We start from the raw sequence: 20699 nt of genomic DNA, 5'->3' as shown, positions 1-20699 counted from the left end.
TAAAAATGAAATACCCTCATATAAATATATCTATTTCATAGGGAACAGGGAGAAACATAAACTAAAATTAAATTGAGAATGTATTGTGATCCAAGGAAAGAGATGAATGAATTTGTCCAACATATTTAAAGGGAAACATAATTTTTAACTTTCTAAATTAAATTCATATTCTGCATTCAAATCCTGATTTTTTTCATATACTAAAATGTAAATTATTGGGGGAAAGTATTGTGAAACTGATATAATCAATAAAACATATTCTTTACATAATATTGAATATACTAAAATAGATTAGTAGGTATTATCTAGCAGGAAATTGTGAACAATGATAAAAAGAAAATTTACATTTTCCTGTAGTTATTGGTTACTATTGCATTTCATTTCATTTTTATTTCCATTAGTTTATAAATATTGACATATTGTTATTGAAAATCTAGATTATTTCTCTCCCACAAGGACATAATTGTATTGTCCTCAATATTCTATTTCTACCATAGTAGCTATCTATTTTAGGGGCAAAATCTGCAAACTAATTTTTTTCTGCACTTTAAAGTGATGAAGTTAAAAGAGGAAGCGCAGTGACAAAGAGCTTTCCAATGGAGATTCTATGAAAAGTTTGTAAATTGATTTCTTGCAAAATAAAAAACCAAAAAAGCCATAACTTACTTTTATGACACATTTTCCTCCTTTTGAAATTTAATACTGTGATATTTTTAGAAGTATTAACTGTTGTGTTGAGTTGCATTAGTACTGTAACATCAAAGTCTAACTTGCCAGTACAAGACAGTTCCATCCGAAACACTGTAAATAGGAAGATAAAACAAAAGTTAATCTTATTATTTTAAATAACTTCAACACTTTGCTATAATTTAAAAATCTAATATAAGTATAATTTAGAAAGCAAGCATGACTCTTTCATTATTTTTAATTTATTTCCAAATCACATACATTACATACATCATCAGTCTGTTATTTATTTATTCCAGCAAGTGAGCCACCATAGTCTAATTAACATGATAAGCTCAAACGGCTTATCATATTAATTAATTATCACACAGCAGCAAAATCTGGCAGCATCTTTCTTTAACCTATCATACTCTAACTACAAAAAAAGATGGCACTTCCTTGGTCAATGTCAAGCAGAAGCACCCAGAGATCCTCTTTCTTATTGGAGAATCTCAATTCCATGTGGTCAGCTGCTCAGAATCACATGTGCTTGGTGGTTCTGTTAACTGTATTTGAATATTCTCTTGTGTGCCAGATCTAATGAAAATGCACTCACCTGATAAAGTTCGAGGAACTTCTCCTTGTTCAGAAATATTTACCTGTGGCATATCCATAGCCAACAGATTATCTACTTGAAATCCCAGTTTATATTCAATCTGTAATAATAAGCAGAAAGATATCAAACTAAAAAACTAAAAAGATTATGTCATTCAAGTTACAGTTACACTGTTAAAAAAACATGTTTGCTAGGTGCCACATTATATCTGAGGGACAGATTTAGATAAAAAATTAAATAATGCTTTATAAATCACTTTTATACCAAGAAGCAGGAATAATCAAAGAGAATGAAACAAAAATTATTTTATATAGAAAAATATACATATTCATTTCTTCATAAATGTGCTCAATGTTTACATATTTAATGCTTTTATTAAACTAGGTGGTAAAATATAAATGTTGGAATAGTAGTGAAATATTTAATATTTAAATTATACTGAAATATTGAAAGCAGAAACCAAGAAATACAACATATTGCACTTATTATTCCACTCACAATGGAATGGATGTTATTTGAATTACCATCTACATAGTTCACCAAAATTGAATTAAATACATTTTATACATACTAGATTTGTACCAGCATAGATTTCCATCTGGAATAATTTAAAGCTTGTAAAATCACAAAAGAACTCTTATTATTCCTATGTGGGATTGTAGAATAGAATAACAGAATTGGAAGGGACATTGAAGGTCTTCTAGTACAATAACCTGCTCAGGAATACCATTTCAGACAAATGGTTGTCCAATCTCTCCTTAAAAACCTCTGGAGTTGTTCCACTGATTAATTGTTCTAACAGTCAGGAAATTTCTTCTTAATTCTAGGTTTCTTCTCTCCTTGATTAGTTTCTATCCATTGCTTCTTGTCCTGCCCTCAGGTACTTTGGTGAATAGCTCGACTCTCTATGGCAACCCCTGAGATATTGGAACACTGCTATCACGTCCTTTTTCATTAAACCAGAACTTATCCAATTCCAGCAACTGTTCTTTATATGTTATAACCTCCAGACCCCTAGTCATCTTTGTTGCTCTTCTCTGCACTCTTTCCAGAGTCTCAACATCTTTTTTACATGGTGGTGACCAAAACTGGATACAGTATTCCAAATGTATCGTGTTTTATAATTAGACATGATTCATGCTGAAACCGTCTGTTCAGACACAATAACCTAAGATGAATAAAAATGTTCTCTGTCACTCAACAAATCAGGATAGCAGGTTCTATAAATTTACAGTGTTTTTTTTTAACAAACCTCAGTTACAACTAAACAATCAATTCTTTTGCAGCCTGAAAATAGCTTTTGCTTACCTTAGACTTCGCATGCCAAGTGAAATGAAGGCTGTTTGTCTCTACTGGTACTTGTAGATTAAATGACAAAGCGAAGTGATTGATAAGGTCATTCCTCACATAATAAAGTTCTGCATCAATACCTAAATATTTTTAAAATGATAAAAAAGGATGAAAACAAAGTTATAAAATCAGTTCAAGGAAAAGCTTAATGCTGTACTTTTTTAGGAGAAACAAGCTAATGTTTAATGCCAATAAAACACTTCAAAGCATACATATGTTGGCATTTCTGAGAAACATTGTTATCATTGTAGAAGGTAATAATTATATTGTCACCCTTCTTCAGTCTTTTTAAATGATAAAGTAGATCTGTTCTCCATCTTAAATACTATCAAACTTTTTTTGTAGATGTTGCCCTGATACATATGGTATATTTCCTTGGTGGCAAATATTAAGATACTGTACTATAAATTACATTTTTTGTTCTATCCCAACCTTATACACTGTCTCTCCTCCCCCCACCCGCAATAATTTAAGATGTCTGGCAGGAGAGATTAAACGTAAGGCAAGACTGAAAAGAGATATTAGAAAGTTTCTTTTGAACTGAGCTTAAGTGTAGCCTAGAGCTGACAGAATAGCATGGGATTCATGGAAGCTCAACCAACTGATTTTAAGACATTTATTATCTCTCTCAACTTAGCATATCCCACAATGTTCCTGCTGCGAAGAAACACTGGAAGAATTATGTATCCACTGTCTTGAATTCCTGACAGAAACGTAAGATATAAAATAATAGGCACTCCAATAATGTTTTCTTGGCCGACATTATAGAAATCACATATTAAAATAGTTTTAAACTGTGGTTTCCTCCTCCTCAAGAAATGTATTGACATAAAAAAGTTTACTGTATCATTGTTGGTTTGGAGAAATAAAGTGTATATGTTTGAATTATGTTTTGTAAGAATATAGAATTGAAATTATTGAATATTCTGAGAATAACATGTGAAGTAAAACATGCATGGCATATTCTATTTATTCAATAGAATTGTTCGATATTGAATAGTGAATAAAACAGAGAATAAAAGTGTTTAACGATTTATGAATAAATAATGGGGGATTGATATCTGAACAGTTCTGTTACAATGTAATGCCACAGATAATGAAATAGCAAACAATAAGACCTTGAGTCTATGAGAATTGGGAGACCAGATTCCAAAATCTACAATAATTGTTTTCACAATGCACAAAAGGACTAGAGTTTCTTTTTTTCACAGCATGACACCCCCCCCCTCCACAATCCAGCCCACAAATGCCATACAAAGATGGTTTTTTTGGCAAACTGAAGTCCTGGGATTACAATTTGCTTTGTTTCCCCATAGCGCCCAGGCTGGGCATACTTCATCAGCAATGGGAGCAAGAAAATGGCGACGGTCAATAGTTTATAGGGCAGATGTACTGTCAGAATTCAAAAAATTCAGGGTGGCTGCATTTTTTTTTGCCAGAAAATGGAAGTAAACAGAGAGCCCAAAATGTGATAATGTGAATGTGGGGGGTATTAGTGGCTTTTGGGACTTTGAATATGTAATAAATAGCCCTTGGAAGGTTCTTCTTAACTTTTATGGTCCCTGAATGACCAATCATAAATTGAGCACTATCTGAGCACTAGATGTGTCAACATTCAAGATACCTTAGAAGATATTTCTTATTTACAAAAGCAGATTTAATTTAAAAATGGTGGAAAGTGACTTGATGGCTAATAGCAGAAATGAGGCACATAATTGAAAAAGCACAATGATCAAACAATATCAAATAAGGAGACATAACAATGTGTGAAAACTATTTTACATTATATTTAACTTCATATGCTATCAAAATAAAGTATAGAAGTTTAAAGTTGTACATGAAAATTGAGATGATAAAAATTCAAGCTGGTTTTTGAAAAAAACTAAAAGCTAAGAAATATTGTTGAAATGTGATAAAAACCAAAATTATATCTTTATATACATATCAATTCAGTTTTATTGATCATAGAAAGGCTTCAGTTGTGTTGACCCTTAGGAAAACAAGAATCCTTTAACAACTCATTATCCTTATGACGAACCTATAAAAAGAAACCATATGCAACATGGCAAGAAGCTCACTCCAGGTCAGAATAGGAGTGCACAAAGATTATTTATTCATTCAGCCTACAGTGCTATAAATATAGATAGGGAACTTGGATTGGAAGAAAATGAACACATATTTAAATCTGGAGGGAAAATAATCGATAACCTGCACCTTAGTGATGACACTATGATTTGGAAGGTCATATTATTTAAGTCAATAAGGATAGTGGAAAAAAATGGGACCAAGAGTAAATATAAACCCCAAACTAATGGCAGTTACAGCACCTAGTGACAGAACTGACAAGTTATTATAGTTGCAGGCAGTTTTAGAGTCAATTATTAACACTAAAGAACCAGCAGTCAAGAAATATGTCACTGGTAGAATTGATTGAGTAGAAATTAATACCTTGAAAAAAGAATTACCATGCCATGTTTATACTGCAAAGATGAAAATGGTGTGTAGGCAGTAGTTTTTCCTATCACAATCTATGGAAGCAAAATTGGGGACTTTTAGGCAGAATAATACTGTGTTTACTATGAATGGAGAGGATTCCTGAAAAGACCAAGATGGATAGAGAAGACGGCAAACAAATTTAACACAGAAAAAATTCAGAATTCTAATTTGAGGCACAAATGACCAATCTGAAATTCACCTATTCTCCTCTCTGCCTCTGCTTCCTGTGTATAAGACGCCCCTCCATTATGTATTCATTGGGGAGTTCCGTCCACCTCCACATGGTACAAATTTGATTTTTTAAAAACTTTGCAATATATAAGTTTTTGAATTATACAGAAAATAGATGCTCAGAATATAGATTTTAGAAAGTTAACAATGATTAAAGGTCTAGATTGATTTGGAATGGCCTATGATTTAATTAAAACTAATTTTCTCATGAGACAATGGCATTTGTTTTGACTTTTTTATGATAAGAGGACCTTGAAGGCTGAAGCACTAAAGGGAGTTAGAGAATAAAAAAAAATAGAGCAGAATTTTATAACAGAAGCTATTGCACACTTTTTTTTGCCAATCTCTGTGAAAAAATAAATAATCTACTTCATAAAATGGACAAAGCATGTTACAATGATGTTACAGATCAAGAATAAGCTTCAATGGAAAAATTTGAAATTACTTTGAGGCGGGATATGACCTTGGTAAGCAACAGTGTAGATACTTCTTGACTTCCAATTACAATTGGGAACAAAATCTTCATTGTTGAATGAAGCAGTCATTAAACAAGATCTTCATGTGACTGTTACGCTCAACAACAGCAATTCTTGCATTCCTGATTCTAGGTTTTTAGATGGAATGCCTGCCAAACAATTTCAAATCTGTCTGGAACTAAAATCGTCTCTGCAGGCAGCTCTTTCGTGTTCAAACTTTTGTGCTGCCCGCCAACGGATTTCAGCTATAGAAATGATGCAGAAATCTTCACAATTTCAGTTTGGTTCCTGCAACCTGCCAAAGGTTTTCCATGCATGGAGGGGAAATCCTTCATGGTGATGCAGAAACAGAGCTGAAATCTTTAGTATTTAAGCTTTGTTCCTGCAGCTCCCTGTAGAATTACCCCTCCCTTCTAGGCATGGAGGAGAATTCTTTTGTTCAGCTGCATAAATGGAGCTGAAAAGATAGGCAGAATGGCTGGGTAAGCACAACCTAATGGCAATGCAGCTTGGGATGGCTCCTGTCAACTGAGAGAGGGTTTGTGGGTGGCTAGGGAGAGTGTGCAAGTGGCCAGAGAGTCTGGCACAAGTACAGTGAGTCTAGGGCAGATGCACAAAGTTGTGTTACCCAAGGTATGAACACAGAGGAGGCAGGCAATAATTTATGGATGAGGAAGCCTTGTTGCAGAAATTTGCAACCTTTCCTACCAGTTTCCCTTTACCTATGGGTAGCCAAAACAGAACATTGGCAATCATGATCATGTGACTACAGAATGCCCAAATTGTGATCATGTGACTGTGGAAGCATTGGACTCATTGTAACCACTACTCTCATCACCATTGTAACTCTGAATAGTAGATATATTAGTGGTTGTTAGCTGACTACCTGTAAACTGAAAGTGAATGAATGAATGCTCAGACTGAATATTTAAAAAATGATCAATGCAAACAATGAGTTGGATCATATAAAGAATGAAATAGGAATGAAATGCAAAATAAATATATGAGGGAAGAGCACATTTCTTGAGAGATGGGAAGTTTGAGAAAGTAATGCTTATGCTGAATTAATGAGGCATTCAAAAAGAGAGGAGCTAGATTTAAAGAATAGTGTGCAAAACATGAATCCATATATGGATATGATGAAAGCAAAAAAGATTTGTAAGGGAAGAAAAGTACAGACAGGTATTATGAATGGAGCTGCTGTAAATTAGCCTTAAATGTATTTCATTTTTGTTTCCTTTAATTTGCTCCTCTTTTTCTGTGCTACGCCTAACACAGCTTGTTATAGAAGAGAAAAGCATCATTAGCATATATGTATGCATGCATGTAGTTCCACATGTAGTGTGATAAGCTCTGGTTTCTATCAGATCTGTGAGCTATACTGGCATTTAAATGAATTTCAGCATTACTGTTTATGATGAAATTGGACTCTTTTTGCCAAATATTACATTGTTTCCAACTTCATGTAAGTTTGGTTGAGAAAAGGAATTATAAAAACCAACAGGAAATAAACATCCACTATTTTATTCAAACATTTAATACCAAGTGGACAGACAATTGTGTGTCTTTCAGATGTAAATTCAGAATTTATAGATTTCTATAGGTAGCATAGCCAATTGTCTGTGTTCCAGGAAAAAAGTTCAGCATTAGGTATATTATGGCATTGATTTGGTTTAGTGTGTTGTTTGAACAGACTGCAAAACATAGTTTTCAGTTTATTCCACGAATCGCTGAAAGTAGTTTACAAAAATTAACCAATGTTGTATTTATGCCTGAAATGAGAAACTTTGAATTATGTATCAGGCAGATTCAAATGATAATTTATTACTATATTTATAACGTATCTGATGGCTAAGATAGTTATAATTGTTTGTCATGCCTAATCAATGTTATTGGGTGAGGAGACCAAAAGAAAAGCTCAAATATGGGACACAACATTTTGCAATAAGAGGGGAGAATTGCAAATAGAGACAGCTTATTTATTTGTTCAGTTTATAAACTGTTTGGTTATCCAATATACACAACACATTCTCTCTCTTCCTCTCTCCGCTACATATGAAGAAATTCAGATAAAAACTTATACTAATTGTAATCTAGATTATTGAATAAGAGCACAAAGATCAAATTTTAGAATTCAACTTTTGGTTAATTTGCCAACAGTATTGCTCAGGAAAAAATGCTTCTCTTTTATTACATTATTTATAAAGGCAGACCAACAATACAGCTGCTGAAAAGGTTCTCATTCTCAAATACCTCCTGTATTTTCAAAAGGTGAAAAATCTAATCCATTCAACTACCATCCAATGTATATTCTAAGAACACTTAGTCAACTATATATACTACACCTATGTAACAAATCCCTTACTTAAGGACAATAAACTGGCCATCCACCTTTGATTACTGCATCATTCTCTATCTCACTAAGGTATCATGTTTACCATAAGGATCTTTTCATGCTACTTTCATCATTTATAAGATGAATAAATTCCAAGAAAAAGATTGTGGGAGAAACGAGCAGCAACCTCTATTGATTGCTTACTCTGATACTCCTTTGGAAGAATACTAATATAGAATAAAGCATGATACTTTCCTCATTGAGGCTATCTCCATCATAATGGATATCAAATGGGGTCTATTCTCATTTACCCAATATCTATTTTAATTGGACTCCATAGACTTTGCCAAGTAACAAGTTTCAGTCCTCAGCATTAAAACAAACTCAACTCCTTCCCACTACATGTCAATAGTGTTACTATTTTTTTCCTGTTTTATGCATGTTTGGAGGGACCTTAATTATCTTTTGCCACCAATAAACACTTATAGTGTTTATTCAAAATGAAGATTGTCCTATTTACAAAAAAATGATGCTTTAACTGCAATTTAAATGGATAATTAATTAGATAAATTTGTGCAAACCAAGTGCTTTAACTATTGAGGCAATATCTTCCACTTATTTTCCACAAGGAATCAACAAATGAAACAATTAGGTACATGTGCTGTAGCTATAAAGGTAACATTTTTTTTTGTTTCTGAAGCAGTTAAACTATTCAAGATGGGAATTTAACTTCTGCTCCAAATTATTTCTTCTGAAGGTACTGTAAAAACATTATCCTGTCAATAGGAAACAGAAATCATTTCTTGTCAAAAGCATTAGTTTCTACAAAATAAAATCATAATTTGCAAAGTAACATTAGTCTTGGATTTGGGGTACGATTGCTCTCAACTTCACCGTGACTTTGCTTGGATGGCAAAACCAGGGGAAAATAATCCCAGCCGGCTGTTGACAAAGACAGAATTTGGAAAGTGTTCAGAGAAGCACCTTTTAAGTGACCACCAAAACGCAAACAACCTAAACCTAAAACGGGCACTCTTCCTCCTCTTCCAAAGTCACGTACGTGCTGCATTTGTTTCCACCCCGAAATCCCATCCCAGGCGGCGTGCGCTCACGGCACAAAGATGGCTAAGTTGCACGGGCTCAGCAAGGCCCAACAAGGAACGGAGGAGCCAGGCGATGGGAGAGATAGCCCGGCCGGAGGAAGAGGAAGAATCCCGACGCCGATCGGCCTACCGCCATTTAACCCACACGATCTGAGTCCTTTGACGGCGGGCTCTCTCCCTTGTCTTCCCCCAAAATAGCCACATCCCTACCAAAGAAAGAGACTCTGATTACACGTCAGAATCCCTTTCTTTCTCTCACTCACTCTCTCACGCACAAACACACGGGAGCGCGCACCCGGGCCAAGGCACATCCGCCTTTCACTCACCGATAAGGCGCAGGACCTCTTCTTGACTCATATAAACACTGAGGCCCGGTCCCGTGGCTCCAAGGGATGCCTGAAGCGGGCCCTTCTGGCTTTCGGAGCTCGCGGGAGGGAACAGCAGCAGCAGCAGCAGCGACAACAGGCGGGAACCGTGGCGGCGGACGAGCCGCGTCTCGGCGGCAGCGTCGTAGCTTCCATCCCGCCGGCTGCCCCGCACCATCGCTTGCCCCCGGTTCCCCACGGAGGAGGGGAACCGGGTCCCGGCCCGAGGCCTCACACTCGACGACCGTTCATGCTCCGGCCACGCGCGCTCGCGCCCTCCGGGCCGGGTTCATGAGCTCCTTTTCCCTCACGCGCGCACTCGCGGTCCCTTGACCCGCCCCTCCGGCCGAGGAGCCAGCACATCCGACCAGGAGAGGCAAGGCCTGGCTCTCTCCGCATGCGCATTTCTTTTTCCCGCGGCCTCTTCTTCGCGCCTGCGCGAAAGAACCTTAACATAAACATTGGAAGTTCTCTTCAGGCTTAGCGGGAGGTGTCGCCTTCCTTTTCCCTTTGTCAGATTGCTAAAGCGCAGTAGTGTCCTTCCCAGAATCTGGTACTTGGACCTCACTTGTTATCATTGGCACAATTTATTGAGCGTAGTAAGTTATTTTGTGGGTTGTTTAGTGTTGCTGTAGTGGGCTGTCCTTTGACCACAATGGCTCTAAAATGGGTATCTAAACTCAGTTACTACTTGCTAAATCATAATTTCAAAGCTGTGTCATAGCATGATCTATTCGTTTACTCCAGCCTATAGCTAAATGGAACTATTAACAGAAGTTCTGTTTGAAGAAAAGAGCCTCTGATGCCTGCTGAAGGTAAAAAGAAATGAAGGGAGTGTTTTTGTATTGTAACAGTTCATACTGTTACATAAAAAACATATAGGATATATATGTAAGAGCATGGCTGGAGAATTCTGGGAATTGAAACCCCGTACATCTTAAATCAAGGTTGAGAAATACTGCTTTATAATGCCACACCTGGCATCTTTGGTGTCATGTCTGTAGCACAGGACTGTCAAACTTGTGGCCCGTGGGCTATGCACATGCCCAGTTTATTGAAGGGGAAAAATTCTTGATATGTCACATGATGTCACTGTGACAACGCACGTTTGACACCCATGCTGTAGCATCTTGTACCCCTCAGATTCCCACTTGCTGTTTTGTTATTCTTTTACACTGTGTAATATCAGCGAGATAATATACATGAAAAGAAAATGCCAATCTTCACAATCTTTTATTTCCAAAAATGCTTCTGGGTCAAACAGGAAGAGCCCAAGATGTCATTGAGCATCTTTGTCATTTGATTGAAGAAACTTTGGCTTGGAGTAGAGATGCTTAACTTTTTTCTGGCTGATAGTGTATTGATTGTCACACCGTAAATAATGGGAGGCCAAGATAAAAACTAAATTGGGTTTTATTCCACCATGAAGATTAAATTACTGAAAAAATGATTACTTGCATGCATTTAATAATTTTACCCTTCTATCACTTTATTATAGTTCAGGACTAACCTTTAGAACACAAACGATCTTATCGCCTCAGTTGGTGGACTTTTGGCGTAGAATGATATGTAAACTTATTCAACAATAGAAAACCAATAGCAGCAGTCAGTAGTGAATACCCATTCCCAGAATTATGATAGACAGCAGGTTTAAAGGAAAGGGAAAGAAGAGAAAAGAAAAATGACCAAATAGTACTTATCCCCAATCCTGGGCTACAGCTATATGTGATAACAAACTGCAAACTAACATATCTTTTCTTCCATTTCCTACAATTCCCTACCACTTGCTATGGTGAAATTGGCAGAATTATTTATGCAATGGCTCTCTTATTTTCTTCCTATTGAAGTCCCTGGCAGGAAAATTACTTACCCCCAAGTAGAAATTGTACATAGTTTTAATTCTAGCCCTTATTCTCCCAATCTACCATCTAATATCTGGGATATTAAGTTATTGCTATTTAACAATAGCTCTAATAACATAAAACATCAACATCTGCCTATCCCAGATCCTAAAGGGCTCAATAGGTGGATAAAAATACCAAATCCAGTCTGAATATATGGCTGACTGTGCAACAAACAAGGAATTATTTTATTTTTAAAAGTCAACAGTAAAGATGTTGAAGAATAGTTCTAATGCTACAAAGCACATGATATTGAGTAAATATGGCAGGTGCAAAAGTCTGGATATCCTTTCAGTCAAAACTTTGTAAAAATCTCGTTTTTCAGAAATAATGAGTTTGAAAGGTTTCCTGTGGCCACTTATGAATCGTCTACTGTAATTTTATAAATGTTTTCTTTTATAATTCTTCTAATTTAGAAAGATTCTTAGGTTTCATTCTATTAACTGTAGGTGGATGATTCCCCATACAAATTTTCAATAATATTCAAGTTTGAAAACTGAAGACTATACAAAGCCTTTCTTTTTGATAAATATTTTACAGTTTATTTGGAGGTGAGCTTAGTTATCTTGCTAAAATATCTAATTTTTTTTCCAGTTTAAGTTCCTTCACTGACTGTGAGATTAGCTTCTAGGGTATGTTAATACTGTACTTAATTGAATCCATCTTTCACTGGCATAATAATATGGTGCTTCCTGTGCCACAGGCAGCCATATCCTCCTAAAGCATAAAAGAGGTGCTGCTTGCACCCCAACCACTTAAAGAATGACAAGTTGTTCGTTTTTTCAAATGTTTCAACTTTTTTTCCACTAAATGTATATTATATTGTTGTGGCTGAACAGTTCAATTTAGATTTATCTGTCCCAAGCACTTTGTTGCAAAAGTTTCAAGCTTATCAAGGTTTTCTTTGCATACTTTAGATAATGACTTTCATATGGCTTGCAGAAAAAGTTTCTTTTAGACAACTGTCTCATGCAGCTCATTGTTCTATAAGCTATATTTTAATGTTAATATTTATTTCAGTATCAACTATTACCTTTTCAGTGAAATGTGAGTTTTGTTTGCAGATCTGGTCAATTTTCAGGCAGTTCTAAAAAAACTGCCTGAACTTCCCCTAAAATAAGAAACAGCTTGCATCATCTGATGATATCAGTCACTATCAAACTTCCACATCTGCCTATAGTAGATCCGTGGGAAGGACTTGATAGGTGGACAAAAAGGCCAAATCCAGTTTGAACATCTGGCAATGTTGTTCAACATTATGTGTGCAATGAAGCAACATTTAATAGAGTTGAGACATATGTAATACAATATTGTGCACACGAATTGACATATATTGATTGCTCACACAACATCCTGATCCAAGGTCAAATTGAAGTGCCAGGTCTTCAGGATCTTTCTAAATGCTAGCAGATCCATCTGGATTTGGTAGAGATGTTGCTCTTTCAGAATGCAGGTGCACTACATAAGAGGCATGCTTCCTGGCTACTTGGAAACATTCTGCTGGTAATGTACAGTTTAGTTTGCATCCTACACAATCGCAGTTAATCCCCACAGCCAGGTTAAAGCAAGCACATATGTATTCAGTTCAGTTAGTAAAAATATAGCTTCATGTTTATTTATTAAGCATCAATAATCCACTCATAGTGGTTACCTGGCAAAACAGGTAAAAGGGCAGTCAAAAGCAAGAGAAACAAGAGCAATATGCAAGACTCTATCCATCTGTCTGAAACAGAATTTTTCAGGGACACTAGAAATACAATAGTTTGGATAGCATGGACAGTGCTTAAATGAGTGGCTTTGGTCATTCCAGTTGAAATTCATTTCTTCTTCTACAGAACAGCAGTTGAATAGAGATACAAGCAGAACGGTGGGTAATCCATCTATTATCTGCACCAGTAAAGCTACAATTTGGTAGATGGGGATGATGTGCTCAATAGATAGCATAAAAATGGATTTAATGTTTAAGCTGCTATAGAAATGATTCGTATCTCATGCTCATAGTGATGGAGATTTCTTCAATCTCTTTAATGAAGAGTACTGCCTTTCAGAAGCTGGGCAATTGGTACAGTTTTATAAGATAATGCAGAGTGGTTTATGGCATGCTTCTTTCATTTCTATGTTGAAACATCGGAAGTTTAGCAATGAGCATAAGGGCAATTTTGGAAAAACACAGCCTTCAATGTTTGGGAACAGTAACAAATGCATTGTTTCTACAATTACATGAAATAAGCACACACATGTGGATTGAGGCTGCAAAAAAGCAGAGCATCTGCACATTATTATACTTTGTGGTTAGGCGCTTACGTACCATTCCTTTGTTTGCTTATAAGATTGAAGGGGCTGTGTGATGTGCGGTATAATGGGACTTAGCATGAAAGTGCTTTTTCTCCGGGATTCTATATTTAGGCCATTGCTCCTATGCCTATTTCTGTGTGAATTCTGGCCAAACTTCAATGTAATCTGAATATTTATCCTACATTTCTGAAATAGTGTTATGGTGATTAGATGACAGTACCATGGGTTGTTCAAGCTGCAAGAACATATCACTTTCCAGTTACATATAATTCTGTTTAGCAGAATAGAGCATAATGTGGCAGAGAAAATGAGGGTATTCCCCTTTTCCTGGCCTTTCCTCAAAATAAACTTCAGATAGATCAGTCTGCTGTTCACTTTTAAATCTCTGAAATGCTCAAAGTATCCATAAACATATTCCATTTATTTTCCTTATATCATTATTTGATAGGGATGGATAGGATCTTTTATGGATTATTTTTTTCAACCCATATGCTCCCCAATTTCACACGTTAGAATCTATAGATTAGATTTCTTCTTTCTTTCTTTCTTTCTTTCTTTCTTTCTTTCTTTCTTTCTTCCCTCCTTTCCTTTTATTTTTTCCTCCCTCCCTCTCTTCCTTCATTTCTTCCCTCCCTGTTTATCAACATGATAAAATAATGAAAAAATAGTAAATAAAACAATGATTCAAAATCATAAATTAAAAATGGCCTCTGTTTAGACACCAAAATCCCACTTGTTTAGTTTCACTTGGTTGAAATTATCACATGGCAAAATGTGATAGCATCTTTTTCTTTTTTTCTTGAAAGAAGCTCATATTTAAATTTAGGCATTACTTGGTAGAATGTCATGGCCAAATAAATGTACTTATAATTCTAGATAACATGCCTGAAGCAATTCAGTACATATCTAATGCATTCCTAAGATTTTTCTTCATGGCTATATTCATCGTGGGAAGACTACAATATGTTATTCAATATAACCTACTTTTTATTATTATAAATCATACTTCTTTATATCTTCCTTAAAAATCAAAAGGTACACTTAATGGCAGGTTAGTTTAATGAGATGGTGATGATTAACTTTTTTTATATATTAAAATTTTTTAATTTTTAATTTAAAACAAATACAACATCCTTCTTTACATGCTATAGAAAGTGTATCAGTTGGTTACAAATAGACTTTTGCGCATCTCTTCCACAGTCAACAAACATAGTTCATGTTAACTCGAGCATTTAACTCAAATATTCATACATGTCACCATCATCATATATCCATTTTCATTTGACTATAATTGTTATTATTATTAATAATAATAATAATAATAATAACTCCGCCATTGCCGGTCCCAAGCCCGGATGAGAAAGGAGGAAGGTTGGGATCAGGTTGGCATCTGGTCCCGTAAAAAAAACCCCGCCAACCCATACAATATGGTGAAAAAAACGAATAAGAATTCCATACCGCATCAGTCGTCGCGCGGGTTAACAAGGGCCGCGGCGGATGTTGGGGTCCCTGGACATCCGTCGACAAGTGGGCTACAAGTGGACCAGCCAACAAAACGACAAAAATATAGTGCAGATGAAAACCGTGCCATAATGGCCTGTTACTACAACTCAGAGCCAGAAAAAAGAGGATATTTAAAGCGAATGTATGAATTATGGAAACAACAATATCCAGATTCAAATGTTAGTGAACAACGACTAGCAGATCAAAGGCGATTTATTATACGGAATAAAGTGTTTAGTGAAGTTGAACATGAGGAAATTCAGGCAAATTGCAAAACCCAAAAAACAATATCACAAGCGGAAATAACTGATATTCAAGACACAACTAAAGACACTATAGTAGAACTCCCAGAAGAAGCTCTCAGGGAGGAAATAACATCACCACCACTAGAACCAGTTATCACTGAACCAACTGATGAACTAACTCAAAAACAAAAAGAATTGAAGGATAAGATCATGGAGCATTTTCTGCTTAATGAGGAAAGGCAACGTTTACCATCACTAAAAACTGTGCCTAAGAAAATTTTGGCCCCTATCATGAAAATGGTTAATGCAGTGTTTTCAACAATTGAACCGGGATCCATCTTGGAAACAAACCAGTTAATGTACAGCGCAGCTGTAATAGTCACTAACGAACTAGGCATTAAAATTAAAGTACCTAGTCACACAACAGAAAAAGCATCAAAGCCAAAGTGGAAAATCCGTCTAGAACAAAAAATCAAAAAATTAAGGGCAGATGCTAGTAACTTAAAGAACATGCATGAGCAACGGCTTAAAAACAACAAAATCATAGATCGGCTAATCAGAAGATATAGATTGGATACAAGAAACATCAATGAAGCTGTAGAGATTGTAAAACAGCAGATAACAGCAACAGCTAGAAAAATTGAAAGATATGAGGCACGAATCATCCAATATAAACAAAATCAGCAATTTCGATCAGACCAACGGCGTTTTTATCAAAGTCTTAATGTGAATGGTGACACCAAAAGTGAAAAACCAGAAAAGCAGGCCACAGTTGAATTCTGGAAAGAATTGTGGGGAAATGCAAAGGACTACAACAAGGAAGCAAAGTGGATACATGACTTTGAGAAAAGCATTGGCAACAAACAAATGCAAGTATTAGAAATAACAACTGAGATGATCAAAAATCGAGTTAAAAAGGTAAAGAATTGGACATCACCTGGAAAGGACCAATTACATGGTTTCTGGCTCAAATATCTGACCAGTTTACATGCAATATTGGCCAGGCAACTGAATGAAATTTTACAAAAGGGCCAAATTGATGAATGGTTGACAACTGGAAAAACATACTTGATTCAGAAAGATCCAACTAAAGGAACAACACCTGAAAACTATAGACCAATAACATGCTTACCAACAACCTTCAAATTACTCACAGGCATTATTGCAGATAACATGATGGATTATTTGGAAACAAACAACATCTTGCCAGTAGAGCAAAAAGGCAACAAAAGAAGGAGCAGGGGCACAAAAGATCAGCTTCTAATTGATAAAATGATATTAGAAAATTGTAAGAACAGAAAAACGAACTTGAATATGGTCTGGATTGATTACAAAAAGGCATTTGACTCACTGCCACATAGTTGGATCATAAAATGCTTAGAAACAACTGGCATTAGCAAAAATATTACATCCTTTACTGAAAAGGCAATGAAACAATGGAGAACTGAGTTGGCAGTAGGGAATGAGAGCTACGGAATGGTTAATATCAAGCGAGGAATTTTCCAGGGTGATTCACTTTCACCTCTTCTCTTCATCATCGCAATGATCCCACTATCAGTAATCTTAAAAAAAATGAAATTAGGCTACCAAACAGCCAAAAAAGCTGAAAAAATTTCGCATTTACTATATATGGATGATTTGAAACTCTATGGAAAGTCAGAAATAGAAATCCAATCATTGACAAATACAGTCCGAGTATTCAGCACCGATATTTCAATGCAGTTTGGCATGGAAAAATGTGCCACTGTATCCATAAAAAGGGGCAAAATCACTGCATCTGAGGGAATTGAAATGCCCAATGGCCAACTAATTAAATGCAAAGAAAATGAAGCCTACAAATACTTAGGCATTCTGCAGTTGGATAACATCAAGCATGGAGAAGTAAAAACTATTGTCAGGCGAGAGTACACCAACAGAGTTAGGAAAATTTTAAAATCTAAATTGAATGGTGGAAATACAATCAAGGCCATAAATACCTGGGCAATACCAGTTATAAGATACACAGCTGGCATAGTTAACTGGACACAAGCTGATTTGGACCTTTTGGACCGAAAAACCAGGAAACTAATGACAATACACTACAGTTTACATCCACGTGGTGATACTGATAGACTATATCTGCCCCGAAAATCAGGTGGCAGAGGATTATTACAAGTGAAGCAAACAGTTGAAGAAGAAAAACATGCACTGGCTGATTATTTAAAAGACACTCAAGAACATCTATTAATCGAGGTAAAGAACAAAAATCTACTGAAGGCCCAACAGACAAAACAAGAATACAGAAAAGATGTGATAAAATCAAGAATGGAGAGTTGGCGGAACAAAGCACTGCATGGTCAATTTCTGGAAAAAATAAAAGATAAAGTGGACAGTGAACAAACTTGGTTATGGTTAAAAACAGGTACATTAAAGAAAGAAACAGAGTCACTAATCCTGGCTGCGCAAGAACAAGCTATCCGCACAAATGCCATTAAGGCCAAAATCGAAAAATCCTCTGATGATGCCAAATGCAGACTTTGCAAAGAAGCTGATGAAACTGTTGATCACATACTCAGCTGCTGTAAAAAAATCACGCAGACTGATTATAAATTGCGGCACAATTCAGTAGCACAAATGATCCATTGGAATTTGTGCAAAAATTATAATATTAAAACAGCAACAAACTGGTGGGAACATCAGCCTGAAAAAGTCACCGAAAATCAGATGGTCAAGATCTTGTGGGATTTCCGTATACAAACGGACAAAATACTGGCGCATAATACACCAGACATCACACTGGTTGAGAAAAACAAGGTTACAATCATAGATATTGCAATACCAGGTGAGTATTGCAATACCATGTTCCGAGAAGGAACATGAAAAAACCGCAAAATACCAGGACTTAAAAATCGAAATTCAGCGACTATGGCACAAACCAGCAGTGGTAATTCCAGTGGTAATTCCAGTGGTAATTGGCACACTGGGTGCTATTCCAAAAGCACTGGAATTACATTTAAAACAGTTAAAAATTGACAAAATCACCACCAGTCAAATGCAAAAAGCCACACTGCTTGGATCTGCATGCATATTACGAAAATACGTTACGACGTCCTAGGCCCCTGGGTGGGGACCGACTAGTAACCAATGCCAAATCCGGCGAAACAACTGGCCGCTGTGATACAATTGTATAATGATAATAATAATAATAATAATAATAATAATAATAATAATAATTTTTGTTTCTTAAACAATACATGCCCACACCAGTGGGAAAAGAAAAAAAAAAAAACAAAGAAGACAAAAAGAACAAAAAACAAGGCAGGGAAAAAAAAGAAAAACAAAAGAACCCCCCCCCCCCCAAAAAAAACCACAGGTATATATTATAAAAAAAAGTATATCAGCTGGTTACAACATATTTTGGTGCATCTCTTCCATTAATTCATATTAATTCAAATATCTTAACTCAAATGTTTACTATATTGACATCATTATACCTCCACTTTTAGTTGACTACAGTTATTTAAACATCCTTCATCCTTAACTATGCGAAAAATTTAATCCATAACCACATGCTGACATTTCATTTACTTGTTTGTAAAATCCTCTATTAACATCAAATCCTCATATCCTATTTTAGCTGAACATCCATAATATTTAATACCAAGAATTCCATCTTCCATGCAGTATAGTTTATTATCATTCTCCCTTCTTTATGTAATTATATTGTATATCGTAACATTTTCCCCATATTAGTTAACATTTAACTGTATATATTTATTTTATTTTTTAATAGTGATAATTATTGTGATTAATAACCTTTGTATATGGTCCAAAAATATTTCCAACCTTCCCTTCTCATATCCAATTATTATTTATCATATCAACTCCACATTATATACATTACTATCAATATCAATTATTATTCAGCTATGTCTATTACAAATAAGAGTAATTAGATTTAGCTAATTTTAAATTGTATTCTTCCATCTATCAGCCTATGTCTCTCCAATAACAAAACCTCATTAGTCCTATTGCCATTCATGGAACAGATTTACCAAATGTTTTTATAAGCAAGTCCAAACAGGAATATCTTCGCACCTTTTTGCTCAGGATGCCTCTGATGTAATAATAACGTTGTCCCAGGCTTGTTGCACTTTTCAGTTTGCCTTTAATTCTCAAGGGTGGTATCGAAAATTCTGCAAATGATGTTTCATAAAGTATAGGTTCTTTAATGCTTCTCATTCCTCCTGCGCTCTGTCTTTTGAAATAAATCTTCTGTATGGCTGCCCCCCTTTCAAGCGTTACATCTCTTTCTCCCTCCGAAGTAAACCAGACGCCCGGCGTGTCAGCAAGTTGAGAAACTTCATTTCTGACATTCTCCATTTTGTATTTCAGGAACATTCAAACATTCAACGTTCTCACTTTTTTCTTCATATTTTAATGTTAAATAGTCCAGCTTTTTTTCAAATCTTTCATATGTGTCAAACAACTTTTGAAATGCAGAGAAAATCATTTGAAACGAATCACTTGAAGCATGTATAGACGCCATGTTGTGACGCAGCTAGAAGCTCTAAGATATTTGCAAGTAAGAACACACTGGGAGCTGTGCGATCTTATCTGATCTTAGACCAACACAGCCAAGCAATAAAAGTGTCAGATCGTAAGAAGCCAAATTGTAGTAAATTAGTTTACAGCCCACTTAAGAAAAGTCAGAGGGAATGTTGAAGTAATCTTTAAAACATTTAAGAAATAGGGTAACCACCAGCCATAAATCCATAAAAAAAAAAAAACCAATTTGGCGCTAGATTCTTCTGTTCTTTGGTTTCACTTAGCTTAAATTTTAATGCGGACCGTATCTCTTTGAGTAATAAAATCAGCTTACCAGTTGAAATCACTTCCACCATTCTTAGGGGCAACCTGCAGTTTCGGTTAGCTTACAGCTAATCCAGAAGGAGCTGGCAAAAGGGGTTAAATTCCAAGCACCCCAGAGACTTGCGAACGTCTCTGAGGTCACTGGATCTCCCCTAACTTTTCACTGTCTCTCCGGGACAGCTAGGGTCCGAAACGACCCGTTCTATTGCTTCGGAATAGGGGAATTTCAGGAATAGCCTGAAACTCCGTCTTCTCACTGCTAAGCC

General features: G+C 35.8%; 1 protein-coding gene across 5 annotated transcripts in view; it reads right to left on the bottom strand.

The window, feature by feature from the left end:
* Nucleotides 1-10003, bottom strand: part of RYK (receptor like tyrosine kinase) — a 33043-nt gene extending 23040 nt beyond the window's left edge. For 3 of the 5 annotated variants that reach the window (XM_032224990.1, XM_032224991.1, XM_032224993.1), the window contains exons 1-4: nucleotides 9600-10002; nucleotides 2591-2712; nucleotides 1283-1382; nucleotides 667-801 (exon numbers count right to left, since the gene is read on the bottom strand). In XM_032224990.1, coding sequence (XP_032080881.1) covers nucleotides 667-801; nucleotides 1283-1382; nucleotides 2591-2712; nucleotides 9600-9816 — 574 coding nt within the window. In that variant the 5' untranslated portion in view covers nucleotides 9817-10002. Of the gene's footprint in view, nucleotides 1-666; nucleotides 802-1282; nucleotides 1383-1853; nucleotides 1971-2590; nucleotides 2713-9599 lie in introns of those variants that run through there. The other 2 variants (XM_032224992.1, XM_032224994.1) reach the window with 2 other exon arrangements.
* Between the last annotated feature and the right edge of the window lie 10696 nt (nucleotides 10004-20699).

The sequence above is a fragment of the Thamnophis elegans genome, chromosome 10, assembly GCF_009769535.1.
Source record: "Thamnophis elegans isolate rThaEle1 chromosome 10, rThaEle1.pri, whole genome shotgun sequence".
Classification (NCBI taxonomy): domain Eukaryota; kingdom Metazoa; phylum Chordata; class Lepidosauria; order Squamata; family Colubridae; genus Thamnophis; species Thamnophis elegans.
This window is presented reverse-complemented; position numbering and strand designations above follow the sequence as displayed.